General features: G+C 36.9%; 1 protein-coding gene across 1 annotated transcript in view; it reads right to left on the minus strand.

The window, feature by feature from the left end:
* Positions 1-19724, minus strand: part of ASXL3 (ASXL transcriptional regulator 3) — a 186932-nt gene that overhangs the window by 140560 nt on the left and 26648 nt on the right. The window contains exon 2 of the mRNA XM_059140183.1: positions 14258-14340. Coding sequence (XP_058996166.1) covers positions 14258-14340 — 83 coding nt within the window. The remainder of the gene's footprint in view (positions 1-14257; positions 14341-19724) is intronic.

The raw sequence follows: 19724 nt of genomic DNA on the forward strand, positions 1-19724 counted from the left end.
TCAGTTACAAAAAGGACACCCCCAAAACCATCTCATTTACTAGAAAATTATTTATTTGTTGGTATATTATAAATTGGGAAAATCCCTGATCCTAGCGTTCCAACACTGACATTGACAGATGTATTAAAAACAACTCAGGATCGGAGCACTTGGCAAGCACCAAGTTCTTGACTTTGGTTCAGGTCACGATCTCAGGCTCTTGAGATCAAGCCTGGCATCTGGCTCTGCACTCAGCAGGGAGTCTGCTTGGCATTCTTTCCCTTTTCCCTCCTCCTCCCCCTGCTCACATGCCTGTATGCTCTCTCTCTAAAAATTAACAAAGCAGTCTAAAAAAAAAAAAAATTCAGGATCTGCTCAATCAAGTTACAATGGTTTTCAATCTTAAAAAACAAACAAACAAACAAAAAAAAAACAATGGTTTTCAATCTTATCACTGCATCTGAGCTAAGAACAAAAACTAAAATCCCTTTTCTAATTTAAGAAATCTTAGATAAAAACTTAGGTATTAAATAACATTGCATACTTATTAAAACAACCTTTTGGCATCAATGTGCAAAAAACACTACTGTGGAATATCTTAGAATATAAATTTGACTTGAAATCTATTTAATCTTGATTAATTTCCCCAAATTCCTGATAAGGCAGCGAAAAAAAAAAATGTCATTAATCAAATATCTTACAATTGATAGTACATTTTCCAAATTATATTGTTTTCATAACAGTCTTATGATGCAGATAAAGAGTTGCAATTTCTCCCCATTTTACTGGAAAGATTAAAAGAAAAAAAAAAAAAAAGACTGAGTGACTTATCCAGGATAACACATTATGCTAGAAGCAGAAATAGAGGATTAAAATTTCCATTCACTCAATCAGAAAATATCATGAGCCTATTACATGAAGGGCACCATGGGGAAGAGACAAATCAATGAGACATGAACTCTACCATTAAGGAAATTGCAGTCCTATTATAACAAGAGAAAATCGGAGAGAGTTTATTAGATGCTACAACAAAGGAACACACATATTATGTTATTATGGAATAGGAAGGATAAAATAATGAATTAGAGCTAGAATTAAAGAATTCTTTACTGAGGAAATGGTATAGGACATTGGCACTGGGCTTTGGAGGTAGGGGGTGGAGGACAAGAAATGTGAAGGTCATTACAGGCTGAGCAGAGTTAGAGAGACTTGAAAATATATGGAAGGTTTTCATGAAGTCAAGTAAATAAGTAATTATGTTTTCAAATGTCAAATATGATAATACATATTTAACCTATACCAAGCCCAGGAATGAAATTTAATTTAAAAACAGATAGAGCTGAGGCTGGTAGTTGCTCTTCAATAGCTACCTTTCCCTATAGTGAAGACTTTTCTTCTAGCTGGGAACATGCCCCCTACAAAGACTATATTCTCCAGCTGCCCGTTTAGCTAAGTGCAACTCTATATCTGGCCAATGGACAAGAGGAAAACCATTACACTCCACCTTCAGAAGGTATCAATGAAGGGATGGCACGTGTCCTTTCTTCCAGCTGCTTCTTGGAACATGGATTTGGTGGCAAGCCATGTTAGACCATCAGGATGAGGACAGAATCCTAAGGATAATGGGAATGATAAGACAGAAGGACCCTGACTCCCTGGATAGCCTGATGTAGCAAAGTTATCTCCTCATTCCTGGGACTACCTACCTTCCAAACATAATGTGAGAAATTAACTTTTATTTTGTTTCATCACTTATTCTGGCACTTCATGATATGCATGCAAAATTATACACTAGCTTATATAAATAGGATATGCTATAAAGTAAATGCAAAATCAAAGTAATTTCTTGGATCTCAATTCTCAGAACCTAATGAAAATAACCTGAACATATTTAAATTAATTGCAAAGGGTTTAATATAGTCAGCAACATATAATTATAAAAGGCTTTCAAATCTATTTTTAAATTTTAATCTATATAACAACCCTAGGCAGAGGAAAGGTCAGAAATCAATACTATCATATTGTAAGTGAGGAATAAGACAACATATCATGAATTCATAAGAATTTGATAGCTCCAAATTATATTGAGTTTAACCTCACTTAATCCATAAAATAATGACATATATTCCATACCACACTGATATACTAAAGATCCATTTATGAGAAAAGTGAAATGAGTTATCCGTGCCAGAAAAAAGAATCGATAAGTGAAAAGCAGATTTCTGCTGTAAGTTGACAATTTACATATTGGACTTCTCAGTCCACTCAGTTTTATTGTGATTACATTTAAATATTTAATTGCTATCCATTTTTTATAGTGAATAGAGGAAAATTTAATAAGTCAACAAAAATACGTGATCAGAGTGTGAATGAAGAAAGCAAGCAGGCTACAAGAGCACAGGCAGAAATATGAACAGAGGAGAACGGCTGCCGGATGACCCGTGTGCATCAGCTTGTCTGCACGCAAATCTGTTCACCCTCCCTTCCCATGTTACCTCATATTGCAGGCATTCCAAAGAATAACTGGAATAAGAATAGTCAATAAAATGATCTAAGGCATTGTGCTTTACTGAGCTCACTGGCTAGCTACATCAGCCCACAGAGGAAGGGACACGGGTGGTTGCAACTTCTTCCCCCGTTTTCCCCAAAGTCCCTTGAGCAAGGTCCTGATGGCAACAAGGGGGCTACTGAGGCCATATTCGAGAATACTGGATCACTAGTTGATGTATAACTTACAGTACAATCTCTCCCGCACCCCTAACTCCTGCCAACGGTGTTACAAATATGTACTACTGGAGGCACATAAAATCAGGTAACAGAGGGGGACTGGATCAATGAAAACCCATCACTTCAGGAAAATCAATTGAAAGACATGTCCCTTCTAACAGTACCTTAGAGTAGATTTATCTTCTTTTTTTAATGTGGTCTTGCCTTCCCTTACTACTAGGCTTTTGCACATTCTTAAATTCAGAACTGATCAGCCTCATCTAAGTTTGAAGATGAGTCAGATATTTACTAGTTCTATTACGCAGACCACTCATCTTCTCTAAGCATTGGCTTATTGATCCGTAAAATAAAAGTTGAGGACTATATGATCTGCAAAGTCCTTACCAGAAACAGAATGTTCTAGTACTGAGTTAAACTCCATCTCAGATTGCAACCCAATGTAGTAAATAACTGTTCCAAAGGAAGCTTGCTTTCAAATAAATTCTCAAAAGCATTGCTTAGAGTCAGATAGTAACAGTAATAGAAAATGCCCCCTTGTGTAAAATAGTCCTGACTTTCCAAAGTCTACTTCTTTAGCTGTTAGGAATCATTCAGCCCACCATTCTTTTATCCCAAGAAACTCTTCTTAAAAAGACTGGAAATTGCTTAGGTGACCAGGTGGTTGAAAATTGAGTGAGGAAGAGACTACATTTAAAATTTAGATAATTATCTGCTCCGACTCAAATTTCTACAGATACCATTATACAATCCTGATCACTCTTTTGTGAGAAAAGAAGAATATACCATTGTATCTCATATCCAAACTAATTTATAAAACTTTGAAAATTAAGTTATAGGTGGCAGCCAAAGGGTGGGAACTAAAAATAGTAAACTATATAAATTCTAACTTGAAAAATCAAGTTAGCCATTTTAATATTGGGGCTGGATAAGATAAGTGAGCAGTGAAAACTGTTCTGAGTAATTCTAAATAATACTTTCTATATTCCTGCTTTAGCACTTTTCTTCTTAGGGTGAAGGTTTAGGGGAATTCCAAAGTGACCTCTGCTCAACTTAATACTTCAGAATTTAAGATTAGAGCCATTTAGACTTTACTACCATCGACAACTTTTTCCAACAAATCTTCATGAATGCCATTTTTCTGTATCTAGAACCAGCAGGTCACCTTCAAGAAACACAAATTAAGCAACAAATTGAAAAATAACCATTGTACAAATTGTTGTATTTCGTGCGGACATGCTGGAAAAGAACTAAGTAATGAATTCAGGTTAGCTATAGTGGCCTAAAGGAGAACGTGCTCTGCTTGGAAATTTTACATCTGTCTTTTGAAAAATGAAAAATAAAAATAAAAAAGTAAAGAGTCGTGTTTTTATACCTCCCAGTGGAAATACAATGGATGGATGAGATGAGGAAGGATGGGTAACTGCTCAGGATACAGATTACCAGTGACAGGAAAGTACATCTGCTCATTCTTTGCTTACCATAATTTCCCCCCAAAAAGGTAGTAATGCTGCTTCTGAAACCATACTCACTCTCTCATTCAGGCCTCCTTTTCTTCCTCTAGATGCACCTCTTAAAAGAACAATGTTAGTAACTTAGCCTTCCCTTCCCCCATCTAAGCATGGTTTAGTCAGGCCCATCTATTTTCATTTGGTTGTTTCACAAATGGAGGCTCTACCCGCCTCTAAAATCACTGTTTGGATTATCTACATTTTGTTAGCAATTATGCTTTGACTGGTCACAGTTTGCAAGCTTCCCAGAAACAAGTTTCAATCTGTAAATCCAATACCAACAACGATATGGTGAGAATCCTATGAAGCCTTTGATCCTCCCATTACCTGAGGCGTGCTTCCTGTCCTCACAGCATTACCTTCTAAAACAAACAGTATGAAGGTGCATTCAAATATGCTTTGCTGCTGTCTGTAAGCCCAAATGTTCACAAGAAGTCACCTTCTTGTTGGACAAGCATAAGAGTTAAAAACTCACCTGAGGCTTTGCATTCCCCAAATTTAAATAGATTATGAATGTCTTTTTCACCTTTCAATCCCATTTGTAATTAGGCTAAAAACTTGAAGAGTATGAACGCACCTATCCATAGGCTCAACTTTAACCTCACTAAGTAATATATAAGACACTCAACAATTAGCCTGAAAAGCTGCTAAAGGGAATATGTTTGGGGTGGAGATAATTTACTTAATAGAATCACATAACCAACACTTCCCTTAATCAAAATTTTATTAGGCTCAGGCTACAAATATTTTAAAAAGGTTAAATGCAGTTGGTTCTGAATCAGACATCAAATCCAAGATTTGCCAATTGCTAGCTGGGTGAATGGTCTCAAGTTACCTAACTGCACCTGCTTCAATTACCCTAACTGTGAAATGGGTTATAAAATATCATCGACCCACCACAAAGTTTTTAAAAAGGTAATTCATGTAAAGTCTTCAGCATTGGGTCTAATATAAGCAAATGATTTTTAAAAATTAGGAATCCTTTTAACCATCAAGCCCCTACTCATTAATTTGTATAAAGCATGGTATCTCAGCCCTATGTCAAACGGATTAATGGATCTGAAGATGTGAATTCTTTACTGTAATGGTCTTATATTTGTGGTGGAAAGACAATACTGTTTGACATGTTGGAATATCACATATTTTATCAAGAATTCAAGAGAGAATTAGAAATCCCTAAATTTAAAAACTAAGTGTGTGTGTATATTTATATTTATATAAAACTAGCTATACATATATGTTTTCATCATTATGCACTAGGCAGAAGACATGCTTCAGAGAGAAGAGATTAAAAGACCTAATTAAATGACACAGAAAAATGGTCTGGAACCATGTTGTTAAATTCTTTAAAAGCAAGGACTACATTTTATTCATTCATTATTCCAGCGATCTCTACCCTCTCAGTAACATAGTATGTGCTTCATAAATGTTAATGTAATGAACACATGCCTTAAAGCTTCCACAAAACCTCAGGATCTAACACAGTAAGCACACTGAGTGCACTTAGTAAGTATCTAATTGATTACCGTCATGTTATGATACTGACATCTCCACAATTTTCTTGTCTTTTCTCTGATTCCCCTAACTTGACCAGCAGGGACCAGACAGGGCCTTTCACCTACAGACCTGGTCAGACTGAAGACAGGGCTGAGCCTGAGCCCAAGCCTTGCGCAGCACCTACAACAACAGATCTTAACTTCTTTTAAAAATATATATATATATTGATAGAAATCACCCGAATTTCAGGCAGGATCCCAATCCACAGTATCAATTTGATTCTGCATCTAAGCATATCTGGAGTTGCCAGATAAATAGTCCTTAATTGTCCTGAAGGAACGAAGACTTGTTCTTAGGAATTACATGCTATAGCTTTTAGAAAACCTGGCTTAACAAAACGTCATAATTTTCATTCTTCTGAAAACAAATCAACTATAAAAAGAAGTCCCCATGTCAGCATATCAACTGTTTTGCATTTGAATTATGTTGTCAAGTTCAAAACAATGGAGCAAAACTAAAATCACAGGCATGTGGCAATTAAGACCACAAGCAATGAAATTAAGAGATAAAGAGAAAAATACTACTTAGAAAAAAATTAAATAAAATCACCCCAGTTTAATTCCTATTCCTTCCCAAAGGTTTTCATCTGCATAGGATACTTAGACTCACATACAATGTAATTTTATATCCATTTCTGCTTCTATTTCTGCACTGAAATATTTATAGAGTGCTCAGTATTTCTGGAGTAAATTATACCTAGATCTTGATAAAGCTGAAATCACCTAAATTACCTTTTTTTGTTCAATTATTTGGAAGAATGGAGAAAGAAAGCTTGACAGAATAAAGAGATGTTTTAAGAAATGGCCATTTCTTAGCTATAATTGCATTCTTTAGTGAATATTGATGCTTTGAGGGTTACACGCAGTCAGCACAGCTACTTTTACCAAAGGCTTCAAATAAAATCCAAATCAATTTATGTTATATGAATATACACACTGTACTTGAACACAAAACTTAAGCTGAGTGTTCTGCTGGTTTACATGTTAAGAATAACATACGAAAATACACATTAAGAGTATGTAAAAACAGAAGCACAGTACAAGGTTAAGCATAGTGTTGTGAACACCCTCCAAGATTAATCAAATATCCCACATCCTAGAAATATTCTAATGTTATGCCATGAGCTCTGGCAATCTAAAGTTCCAAACTCTGAATCACTATGATGAACTGAATTTTTGTGCCCCCCAAATTCCTATGATGAAGCATAGGCCCCAGCGTGGCTGTATTTGAAGATGGGGACTCTAAGGAAGTGATTAATGTTGAATGAGGTCTAATAAGGATGGGGCCCCATCTGATAGGAGTAGTGTCCTTATAAGAAGAAACGGCAAAGAGTCCACCCTCTGTCTCTCTGCACGCACACACCCAGGAGAGGACATGTGAAGACAGTGCAAAGGGGACCATCTGCAAAGCAGTCAGAGAGCTGTCACCAGAAACCTACTGTGCTGGACCTTGACCTAGGACTTCTACTAGCCTACAGAATGGTCAACAGTAAATTTCTATTGTCTAAGCCACCCAGTCTACAGTGTTTGGTTATGTTGGTTATGACAGCCTAAGCAGACTAAGCCAATCACTATTAATACGAGTTCACTCAGCGAACTAGGAAAAGTGCCAGTCCAGATTATGACATCGTTATGAGGCATTCCAGCAGACAAGTGCTACTTCTTCTGGCAACCCAATCTTCTAGCCTCTTATGGAACACTGTAGTAATTACATGCTGCATGTGTGAGTTTGCATGCACACGCATGACACAGTTCATGAATGCCTCATGGGGCTCCACTTCTACTTTCCTAAGTCATGAAAAGATAACTCAGGAAAAGTCACAGTAGAAGGCAAGTAGCTACCTGTGACTACAACAGCAGATGCTTGGCTACTAAGGCTTTAAATCTGCCCACATCCGGTTTGATCAGGAGGTGCCAGCAGTTGGGACCCTACCTTGTAGGGCAATGTTTCACATGATTACTTTTTAACTGAGGAAATGCTGCCAAAGGAATATATAATCTTATTATCCTGAATTACTTTTTCACAAAAAGAAAAATAACCATAATTAGGAAAATAAAAGTACAGATGAAATGGGAGAATGGGATTTAGAGTTACAAACTTGCCATTTTAAACTAAATAAGTCATGGAGATTACAAGTACAGCATAGAGAATCCAGTCAATATTACTGTAATAACATATGGTGACAGATGGTGACTACATTTATGGTGAGCAATGAGTAATGTACAGAACTGTCAAATCACTACGCTGTACACCTGAAACTAAAATAAATAAATAAATAAATAAATACAGCTTAAAAAGTTTGATTTGTGACAGACTGCAAAGTTACTTTTAAACAATTAGAGATATCCACGTTTAACTTCTGAATTCTTATTTAACCAGTTTTATACCATTTAATTTAAAGCAAGTTAATTATGTACAATGCCAATGAATGACATTTTAAGTGATGATTTTGGGGAAGAACAAAATATATGCATCAATGACCAGACTGCAAATTCAAAATCCCTTCTAACTTTAAGATATAATGTATGCATTCATCATTTACATCATAAACCCTACATTATCAGAATAGCACGCATTTATTTAAGTTATCATGTGACTAGGAAAAAAGTTCCACACCCAGTTTCAACTAATTATCACCAGACAGACAATGGACAATACCTATTGATTCATAGTTTGCTAGGTGCAATATATTCCCTGGAATATTGTGGATTATCAGTTAAGAAATCCTACTACAGCTGGTAGTGTTTGTTTGGGGGAAAAGAACTTTATTTAAAATGGGGGAGACTGGGTTTAAAGAGAACAGATAAGAAGACACTACAGTAATCTAGTTAAAAAATTGTAAATGCAAAGACTGAATGGCAAGAAGTAGGAATACAAAGAAAGATGTAATTAAGAAGTAGAACTAACACGACCCAAGAACCAACTGGCCACAGGGACATCAGAGGGGGGAGTTGGGAATGACTTCTAACCTAAGTAATGACGACAAGTAAAATTTTATATCAACAAAGAGGTAAATTATTCTCAAGGCTCGCTTACACACTCACATTCACACAGCTACACACATGCCTAAATAAATGCAGATTGTCCTATCTTTCTGTTTAATAATCCCACTGCCTCATCTGCCCCTTCTAAGTAGCTAACCATGCCCACCATTTACACAATGAGAGGATTAGATGTTAGCCAATGGCAGGGGTGGCAGTGCAAGTTCACACTGTAATTCTAAAATGCCTCAGCACAAACGAGACCACCATTTCAGTGTGAAAGGAGGGATGCCAACATGGAGTCTGGAGATAAGAATTGATTTTGCAGTAGAAATTATTTGTGTTTCTTTCTTATCTCTAGACAAAACATTTCAGCAGCGAGAAAGAATCATCTCCTAGAGTACTAATTAGAAACGTAAATCTCACCAAGAGAAATGCCAAGAAATTTTATTGTTTGTCACTATACATGGTAATAGAATTTTCTGACATTTATCCCCCTAGAAAAATGCAACATCTTTAACAAACCACAGTAAGAAGCAGAGATCCTAATTTCAGCATATCATAACATGGACTGCAAAACAGAAAACATGCAGAACCTTAAGGCAAGTAGCTAAAAACAAATTTATTCTAAGAATTATCAGTGGGGGTAAAAAAAAAAAGTTCTCATTGATACCAGAATAATTACAAAATCTTGGGCTGTCAATTGCATGTACCACACTGCAAAATCAAAAATACATCCATATTCTGAGTAACACTGAACATGACAGAGACTGTTTATAAAGCTTTTCAAATGTCCCTACTGTGATACGTAATTATAGGCTGTTGCTCTGCAAACAGTTGATGAAATCTAACAGATTTTTTGTAAAGTAAGACATCTATAATCTTGTAAAAATGTACCTCATAAATATTGCCCTGCCCCCAAGCCAACAGAGGTTTTTTAAATTGCTTTGTGTATGTGGGGTGTTGGGGGGGGGGGGTTGCCACTGCCTTATCTCTACTATAGAACTATTTGCCTATTAGCAAATAATGTGAAAACTAAATCAAGGTTCATGTTACCTTAATGACAGGTATCTTGTAATGATAACGCCCAGCACATAAGACATTACCCTCGCTGAGGAATGACTGTTCTGCTCTCACTCGGGAAGTGCTGCAAGCCTGCTTGCTTGCCCTTGCTGTCCCTGGAGGTGTCCCTATGTGAGAGCACATACTTCTTTGGAAGCATCTCTTTAAAAATTACATGAGCAGAGAAAAACGTATCCTTGGGCATCAAAAATCCCTCTCTTTGTAAAGGAATTAGAACTTCTGAATAAGCAAACCAAAAACAGAAAGGCAGAATTAGGACAACCCCAAATGTTATCCAAACCAACATGGTAACTGGAGTTACTTCTCTTTGTCTATGAACATCTTTCTAATTACTGGAGACAAGTGCTCACTTTGGCAGTACATGTACTGAAATTACTGCGGACAAGACCATATTCTGCAGTGGCACCCTAACTCCCTGAGGAAGGGGGAATATTTAGTCAAGCAGTCCAAACAGGCATATCAAATATCCATCCACAAAAGCAGCAGACTGGAATACACATATTTTTATCCCCTCTATACGAGCAGCATGGCTATTTGATGGACGATAAGATCCTGATCATATGAAAAGCATCCCAAACAGCTATGTCTTACCGATTGTTCACAACTCATCAACACTAAGTAACAGAATCCTGCGAATACTCAGAATCAGAAAAGCAAATACTTAGATTATATTGATAAAAATCTTCTATGTTATTATACAGAAGGGAATAAAAACCTGCCCAATAGGTTTTCATTAAAAATTCTAGGAAATCATGCCATGATACTATTTTTTCAACAAAAATCATACGTCCTTCTGACCTTTTTAAAAACCATATGGAAAGTACGTTTTTCAGTCTATCTTTTCCAAATAGAAATTAATCACACACTACACATTTTTATTGATAACATGAAAAAGATACAAAGAACATGATATAGAAAAGCTGTCCTCTTTTTATCATGTCTACATAAAAAGTATGCAATTTAAAGTGTCACTTGAAAAGAGAAAAAGCATAAAATGTCAAGAATTTCATCAAAGTCAAATAAATTAATATCACATATACTGAACTCTTTCAAATACTCTTATCAGCTTTGCCAAAATTATTGGTGTGCTTTCTATTACAAATTACAAGTTTAAACCAGAGGCACTTAGAGCGTTTGAAAACAGGCAATAGCACAATAGCCTTAATTTCTCACATGGTATCTGCCAGAGATTATCAGCTTGCATATATTTAATGGGATTCCTACAAAACTGTTAGGTTCTTTTGCTTAAAACATACAAAATATTAAATAGGATGGAAAAATACAACATATAATGTTAAAAAGAAAATTCCAACACCAAATAGAATACTAAGCACCAGAAAATTAACATCTTGAGAAAGAAAATTATTTACTCAACAAATATTGATTAACTATCTGCTGACTGCCAGGAGTCTTAGATACCCTGCTCTTAAAGAGCCCACAGGCGGATGCAGGTAGACAAACAAGGACAAAATTACAGGACAGTGAGGTCAGCACCACACAGAATGAAGGACCACCCTCCACCAATGAACTTGAAACAAATGGTATAACTTCAAATCCAGGTTCAGAATGATGATGGATTAAGACCCAATCTTCTCTTTTCTAGAAATGCTAGGTACAGTGGTGGACTGTTTGGGGGATGACCACTACCATAACCTCTCATCCACCAAGACCACCAGCAGGTGACAGCCACCTTAGCAGCTTTCACAAGCACTGCCCTCCCCCTCCATTCAATCAGGCATATCATAAAACCCAAATTTCTTAGAAAACACATCATTAATAAATACCTAGAAATTAAGCAGCCATGTGTGACTTTATGATGGTGGAATTTCTAAATGTAACTTAAGAAAAATAGATACAGTTACACTTCATTTACTCTGCTACCATAAATATTTGGAAAACATTTAGGAACTTGGAAGGTAGCAAAAGAGTACATTAAGTGGCAAAATGTAACACCCTACATGACAGGTAGCAAAGCCCAAAACTCACTCAAAGCGTGTACTCCTGTTTTAGAGATGATTCTCATAAGCAAACCAGGAAGCAAGGGAAGAGTGGTCACAGACACACTGGCCATAAATAACAGATCACAACTGGCAAGAGAGAGAGGACTCAAAGAAAGCAGAAAGAAATACAAACGAAAATGTGTGGTCTGTGGTCCTTCGATGCAGAGCTGATTTTACCGAATAGAACTTAGGGAGAACCAGGGTCTCTTTCTTTGCCTGCTCCCTTTCTTATCCCACTTGTGAATTCCTCACAGGTACATCCAATATTACCATACTGGCTCATCGGTATTTGTAACAACAAACATGTTTTTTTCCTTATGGAAGGACACAATAATTGGGTGGAGGGGGTAGAGAGAGAGGGTTATATTCAAGAAATAGCAGGTTACGTCTTTCCACTTCAGTATTCTTTAAAGAAGCTGTTTCATGTTTTGTTTTGTTAACTACATATGCGTAAAGCCCTTTAATATACCGTTCCGGGAAGACCAGCATTTTGAAAAATAGGAAATAATGCTGTTACAATAATAAGTGTAATTAAAATGCTGTTCAGAGGCATGGTACAGGAATTTTATATCTCAGAGTACATAAGTGATGGCAGCACAGTCACTCTTGTTGAGAAGAATATCGTAATGAACAAATTTCAAATGTCTGCTTCCAGGAGATGCTTTTTATGTCTACATTGGCAGATTCCACTGGCACAGAGCCCACATTCAACAGGAGTTGATATCCTTAGATTTTTTTTTTTTTTTTTTTTTTACCTCCTCTTTTCTTTTGGCTGCTGCACAAACATTTCCAGTGCTTTCTAAATGGCATAAATATTTTCAGGGTTTTCGACAGGCAGCAAGGAGAAAATTAATTTCAGGGGTTCCCATTTTGCTCCCTAACTCTTCACGCTGACATCTAGCTTCAGAGAACAAGATCACCCTTACCAGAGCTGTTAGGCTCTGTCAGTGGCTTCTCTCCCCATTGTGGCCTCCAGTTTGCTGGGGACACGACTCTTCCAAATGGTATAGCTACATTATCTTAAGCTGTGTCTTCAGAACAGGGAGAAAAAGCCTCCAACACATAGATGAAAATTTGAGCCAGATGTCTTACACCCCTCTAAATCGTGATGTTTGTGGATGAGACTTACAAAGGATGCATTTTAAACAGCGAGAAGCTGATGTTATCTACCCTTTACAGTAAGAGGGGTTACAGATGATACTGATTTTTTTTAGGACAAGTTGGCCTCAGGAGGATTTTCCTTTCTCTCAGCAGTTCTATCTCAGTATCAGTAAAAACACCCAAAAGATAGCTCTGCAGCTCTGATTTTCACAAAGCTGCAACTACTGTATGTTCAAATGGCTTACAGGTAGATAACTTCATACAAAAGTAATTCGCTCTATATAACATGGATGATTACACACTCATGTGACAGCTCTATGTATTTTATTTCGTAACAAACTTCTTTTTTCTCCCTGTGTACTATCAATATGGCACTCAACTGGTGGCTTAAGCCAAAACTGTAAAATTAATTACTAAATAAAGGCTCATCATAGATAAACAAAATGGAGTACATATCCATAAAATGGAACATTATTTGGCAACAACAAAAAAAGAATGAAATACTGATTCATGCTACAACACGGATGGACCTTGAAAACATTTTGCTAAGTGAAAGAAGCTAGACACAAAAGGCTACATATTGTATAATTCCACTTATATGAAATGTCCAGAACAGTCAAATCCACAGACACAAAAAGTCGAATCATGGTTACCAGGGGGTAGAAGGAGTTGGGAAAGGGGAATGACTGCTTAAGGGGGATGGACTTTCCTTCAGGGTGATGAAAATGTTCTGAAATTAGATAGTGGTGTTGACTGCACAACTCTGTGAATATACTAAAAACCACTGAATTATACCTTTTAAAGGCTTGACTTTTATGGTATATGAATTATATCTCAATAAAATTGTTATTTTTTAAAGGCTCAATAGCTGAGTAATGACACTCCAAGCAGAGGACTTCTAAATGTAAGACGACTAAATTTTCAACCACGTTTATTAGCACTTTGAGTTTTATCAGAGTGACCTAATCTTTATAACCTGGGATCTATCTATTAAGCCTGTAAAAGTGTTCCTCTTTACTTTCAGAAACAAAAGCTCCTCTTACAAGACACAGAGAAAGAGGAGTAACTCCAATGAAGGGCTAATTCATGCAGCAAGGCTCTTTGTTAACAAAGTACATTCTATATTAACCTGTCTAATATATTTTATTAAGCCAACAGGCAGTTACAAGGAAATCTTGGGTCATCCAAATATTTGGCAATCACAAAAGAATTTGCAGGTAATTACTGAATCCACAATCAACTACAATATCAAAATCTAGATACATCTACTGCTTTGCAATTAGTGGCAATGAAAACAGAAAATGTAAATATGAATACTGACCTTGTTTCTTTTAACCCTTCTTTCTGAATGACTTCCAATATCTGCTTCGCTGTCATTGGTGAATTGGGGTGTTTTTCTAGTGCCTAAAAAATAAAAATAAACATAAAATTCCTAGATTATTGTATGGAAGCATACAAAATAAAAATGTGTGTGAATCATGCAAGGCTTCCATAAAATTTTTAAGGGGAAGGGGCTGTTATATCAAAACAAGGTTTCATCACACAGTTTGGGTTTCCAAAGTGAGAATGCAATTCTTTTCTGGACATTTATGGCAATTTCTGCAACATGGGGTCATTCTTCAAAAAAAGGTCACAAAGGCATACACACCAAAACAAAACAAAAAAAAAAAAACAAAAAAGAAAAAAGAAAAAATGTCAAACCTGAAAACAAAGTTAATAAATGTTTGTAATTTCCTTTATTAAAAATTGCGAATATTTTATGGTTAAAGACAGATTTTCAGGCTATTAAAATGTTTCCTAAATCTCCAGGACCTTGGAAACATTGAGCCTGGACACTACCAACAGCAGGGAACAAAGTGCTGGTTAGAAATACCTTCATTGGATTCACATTTGATCAACCTCTTTTGTATTTAAAAAAAAAAAAGAGAGAGAGAGAGAGAGAGAGAGAGAGAGAGAGGGAAAAAATTCCTTCATGGCCAAAATGGAGAAAAAAGCATACAAAAACCCAAGTAAGTTATTACAGTGTGTGTTCCAGTTCAGCTCAGTTTCCTTTCTTCTGCCTTTTTCAATTAATTTCAAGTAAACCCCTTCCTCTTCCCATTCAGCCCATCTCAGTTTTATGAACTGAGTCCCATTTTTCTTTATCTCCCCTTCTGGCCTGCTTATTTTTGAGTGCAAGGGAGTTGTTTTAAACAAAGTGTGGGGAATGCGAGGGACGTGGCTCATTATTTCCACAGGCATGAGACCATCAGACCTGGAAATCAAGTTCCTTTATTTATCCAGGAATTTCATTGGATGTAGGGAAGGCAATCAACAACAGTGTCCACTCTGCTCACCATCACGGACTATAGACAGGGGCTACCTCCAGGTATGAGACCCAAGTCTACACGCATCCTTACAATGACTTCCTCCAAGGGTAGACAACACCTACTTGAAGATGCTGTACAGAGCTTCTGCACATTATAAAGTTCTAACTTATGATTATTTACTAGAACAATCATAATTATTAACAGGGTCGTTTTAAAAAACTAGAAATTGAAAAGGATTCTGAATCTGTTCAAAATAGTTCTGCGATCCCACCTAACTTTCATGGTCAAATCGCAGCCAGCACTGGTAAAGGTTCTATTTGTCAAGGTTCTCCAGTGACTTACAGCCTGCCCCATTCCAGCCTTCACCATCGGGGCCCATTTCCTGTTCTCCCCTCTCTCTAGTTCCCAGAAAATGTTCCCATTCTTCCCAGTCCAGATCAGTCCCTTAGCCATAGTTGGTAAGTCCTTTAAAGCATCCAGCAATATGAGCTACGCTAGAAAGAGGGTATGCCCACAGGAAAGAAGGAAAGCGGTCCTCACAGAGGAGGCCACTGGAGAGCTCACCTGAAAACTGGGAAGGGGGAGAAAGAAACATAGGCACAGCTGTATAGGGAAGAGGACTAATGTGTAAAAATATTGGCTAAAAAAAAAAAAAAGGCAAGAAGGAAACTGCATCTTAGAGCTGAAAAGGGGGAAGATTAGATCACAGAGAAAGGCGGGAAAGATATAGACATGAAAACAAAAAGGCGAGAACTGTAAGTAGAACGGTGCGTACTTATGAATTACTGAAAGGAGATGCTGTGGGCGCATGGACCATATAAAGGGTGGGCATCACCCCAAATGACAGGCAATGCTGGGGACACTCATGGTCTCTCATAAGAGATATGGGCAGAAGGTCAAAAGACACAGACAGACACAAGTAAGCAAGCAAGGAAGAGGGAATCTGGCAGGGAGAGGCACAGGATGGCAGAATGAGGGGGAGCGGGGGCAAGGGAGAGAAAGGAAGAAAATTGAGCTGAACTGGGAATGTCCAAAAGGCAAACTGATTAAATCTAGAAAGGGCCGAAGAGGAAACTCCAGCGTACTGGGCAACGTTTTAACGGAAATTTGGGTGCACTCAAAAGTGGGGTTACTCACTGTGGAGGATTCCCTGTTTCTCTTCCTGAGTACAGGCCCCTCAGCACACCTGGGCAGCTCCTCCCAGCAATTGAGAGAATTTGGATAGCCCTGTCCCCTTCTCTATGACATCACATCCTACTCTACAAAGGAAGTAAAAGTGCCAAGAATTACATCATGAAGTGGATGAGAGGCAGGAAGGAAATGAAGCCACACAAAACACCAGAAGCCACCCTCAGTTCCTGCAAGACAGAGAAAGGAGACAGAGAAGGAGAGGTTCCTGGTTGTGAACAAGCTTCACTGAACTAGCTGTGTGAACATGAACAGAACAAAAGAGAGAGAGATTACCTTCACAGAACAAAACATTGATTACCATCAAAATAATGCGACACATGGCGTAGACATGAATCAGACGCACGGGCAGCCATACTCAAGCACCACAGCGGGCACGAACCACAGTCAGAGTGAGACAGCACACTATGCTACCAGGCCCAAACCCCGGACTGAGGAACTGCCCTTTGCCCCAACACTCTCTTGGCTAGGAGGTGTTACCGGTTCCACACGCCCTGCAAAATTAAACTTTCCGAATGGTCCTTCTTGACATTTTCAATGCAAATAATATTCGGATATGTTTTCACGGTTAGGTAATACCTGTTTTGATCTTAACACATTCCTCTGATTTGTTTCCCATCTTGTACCTACCTCTTTAGAAACTGGGGTCAAGGATGCATTAGAGCACAGAAGAGAGTAAGATAACTCCCAATTTTTAAGACTCTTTATCACAGTAAGATTTTATAGGTCCAATAAATATTTCAGAAAATCAAAACATGTTGAAACAGGCTTGGGCAATTATGATGTTAATTGCAACAAAATGAAAAATGAAATTCTAAAGTTTTCCATGGATAATAACCATTTAAAATGACTTTATTTTTGGAGAGTAAAAATTGGAAAAACACAAACTCATACCTATGTCATAGAAAACAAAATGTACCCATAAACCTAAAAACAAGAATATTAACCACTGCTAATCTTTGTGTTTTGCCTCTAGTTTTTCCTATCCATACATATCAGTTAATATAATTATATAAAGTATATGCATATATTGTTAGCTATCTTAATGTTCTCTATGCAATATGAATTCTTCAAAATGGACATCTAATTGACACTTCACTGAAGATAGACATTATATTGTTTTTAAAATTGAACAAAGAATATATTGAACGTTAACTTTCTTAGAGTGTTATTTACTCAGAGGATATGAACTCTGTCACGTCTCTTGCCAACTGCTTCCAAAACCATTTTAACAATTTATATCCACCTGCCTCTCTTACCACAAATTTGTCAAGATTCAGCTTATCTTTTAGTAGTATTTGCCACCTTATTAGGTCTGAAAGTAATGGCTCATTTGTTATTCTAATCATACTTCTGTAAATACTAATGAGGACAAAGTTTGGTTTTTTTTTCCAAGTGAATATCAAATGGGCTATCACAGGATATTTCTGTTTTCCTTATTAATGTATAAAAATCTCTGCATATAGTAAAACAATATTTATTATTTTGTAAATAAACAGTAGATATTTATTTATTTTTTGTTGCTCTTTTGGTGGTATTTTAGGTAAAGTTTTCTATTTTCACATGAACAACTCCATCAGTTTTTTCCATTCTGACTTCTGTGCTAGGTTTAGAGATTCCTTTTATCAGGCAAATAATTATTTGATTATAATAAAATTAATAATAAAATAAAACAATAAAATATAATAAAAGTAAAATATTTGTAGAAATATTTTTCAAGTATTTTTTATGGTTTTACTTCTTAATTCATCTATAACTCATCATTCTGTAGCAAGGTGAAACACTGACTTAATCCTCACCACCTATAAATAAGTCAAGATTCCCCACTATAATTCGTTTCACAAGCCAGTCACGGTTAGTGAGTCATTCTCTACCCTATATTAATATTAGGGCAATGAAAACTCTTTGGGATGTGAAACCAAATAAATGTGGGAACCAATATATAAAATGCACAAAAACAGTGCTATCCTTGTTAAGGTGGAGAGGAGACTGCGTAGAGCCTCCATACTTCTTCCCTCTAATCGCCAAAGGCACTTCTGGGAATTTTCAGGGTGTCTAAAAATTGAACTGTAAACCACTGTCCCTGGGGCTCATCCAGGGTCCTGAAAGATCCCCTGATCTTTCATTCAACTGCTGAAATGGCACCACACTGTTTTAAATTGCTCTAATATTATAATACACTTCACTATCTGGATCGACCACTGCTCTCATTATTCCTTCTTAAATTTTTAATTGTTCACTACTTTATATTTCCAGATGAAATTTAGATTGGAATTAAATGAGACATCTAATTAAATTTTTAAGCAATTTACACAGTGTTCCATGTGTTTAAGTTTTGTTTCATAAACAGTAATAAGCATTTTGTTGTTTATATTTTCAGTTGCAACTATGAATACACTTTCTCATATAATATTTTCACATTTTATTGCTAAGACATACACAGGCATTGAATTGTGATAATTACTCTCTATATGAACAGCTAATTGAATTCTTAATAGTTCTAACAGTATAGAAATGCAGAATCATATTTTCTACAAATAATGTGAATTGGGTCTCCTTTCCCACACTTCTGTGCTTTCTCGTTCCTATATTATTTACTTTGGATAAAAACTGATCTAGTACCTTTCAAAAAAATCATTTGCCGAACATTAAGCTGCTTTGTCACTTATTTCCTCAAAAACAAGTCCCCAAAACTGCCGAGTTTCGCAAAGAGTATCCACAGCTACAAGGATCAGCACTGCCTTGCCAAGGGAAGACTATAATTAGAACCACTGGCCAGATATCAATGTCTCTTCTACACAAATCGGTCTGTCACAGTGCTTAATCTTTACATAAAATGCCCTTCCTTTCTTTGTAAAAACAAATCACCCTCCTGTGTTCAAGCCCTATTTGTGAGTCCACTTTACTCTCACTCTCTAAGAGCTGTGTTTTGCACCTTTCATGCTTCCGCCTGATGCACTAAAGTCCCTTCAATCTTCCTTTCCCTCCTTTCTTCTGCAGTGCTACTCCCCAGGAGGTTTCAGATTTAACGTGGCTCTCCAAAAAGGGGGATTTCCATGGCAAGGGATACAACGTTTGTGTACAATCAGCCACCTTCCTAAGCAATGGAGCCCCCTGTATTTTTCACAAGACCTCAACACGTGTATAGAATTGCCAAATACACCACTGGATTTCTTTCACCTTCTCTACTTATAAGACTATCGCAGAACCAATCTCAAAAACATCTAGACTCATGCTATGCTACTTTGAGACAAGACAGACTCATTCCAGAAACCTCCTCCTCCAGACTTC

The sequence above is a fragment of the Mustela lutreola genome, chromosome 11 (genome assembly GCF_030435805.1).
Source record: "Mustela lutreola isolate mMusLut2 chromosome 11, mMusLut2.pri, whole genome shotgun sequence".
Taxonomy (NCBI): domain Eukaryota; kingdom Metazoa; phylum Chordata; class Mammalia; order Carnivora; family Mustelidae; genus Mustela; species Mustela lutreola.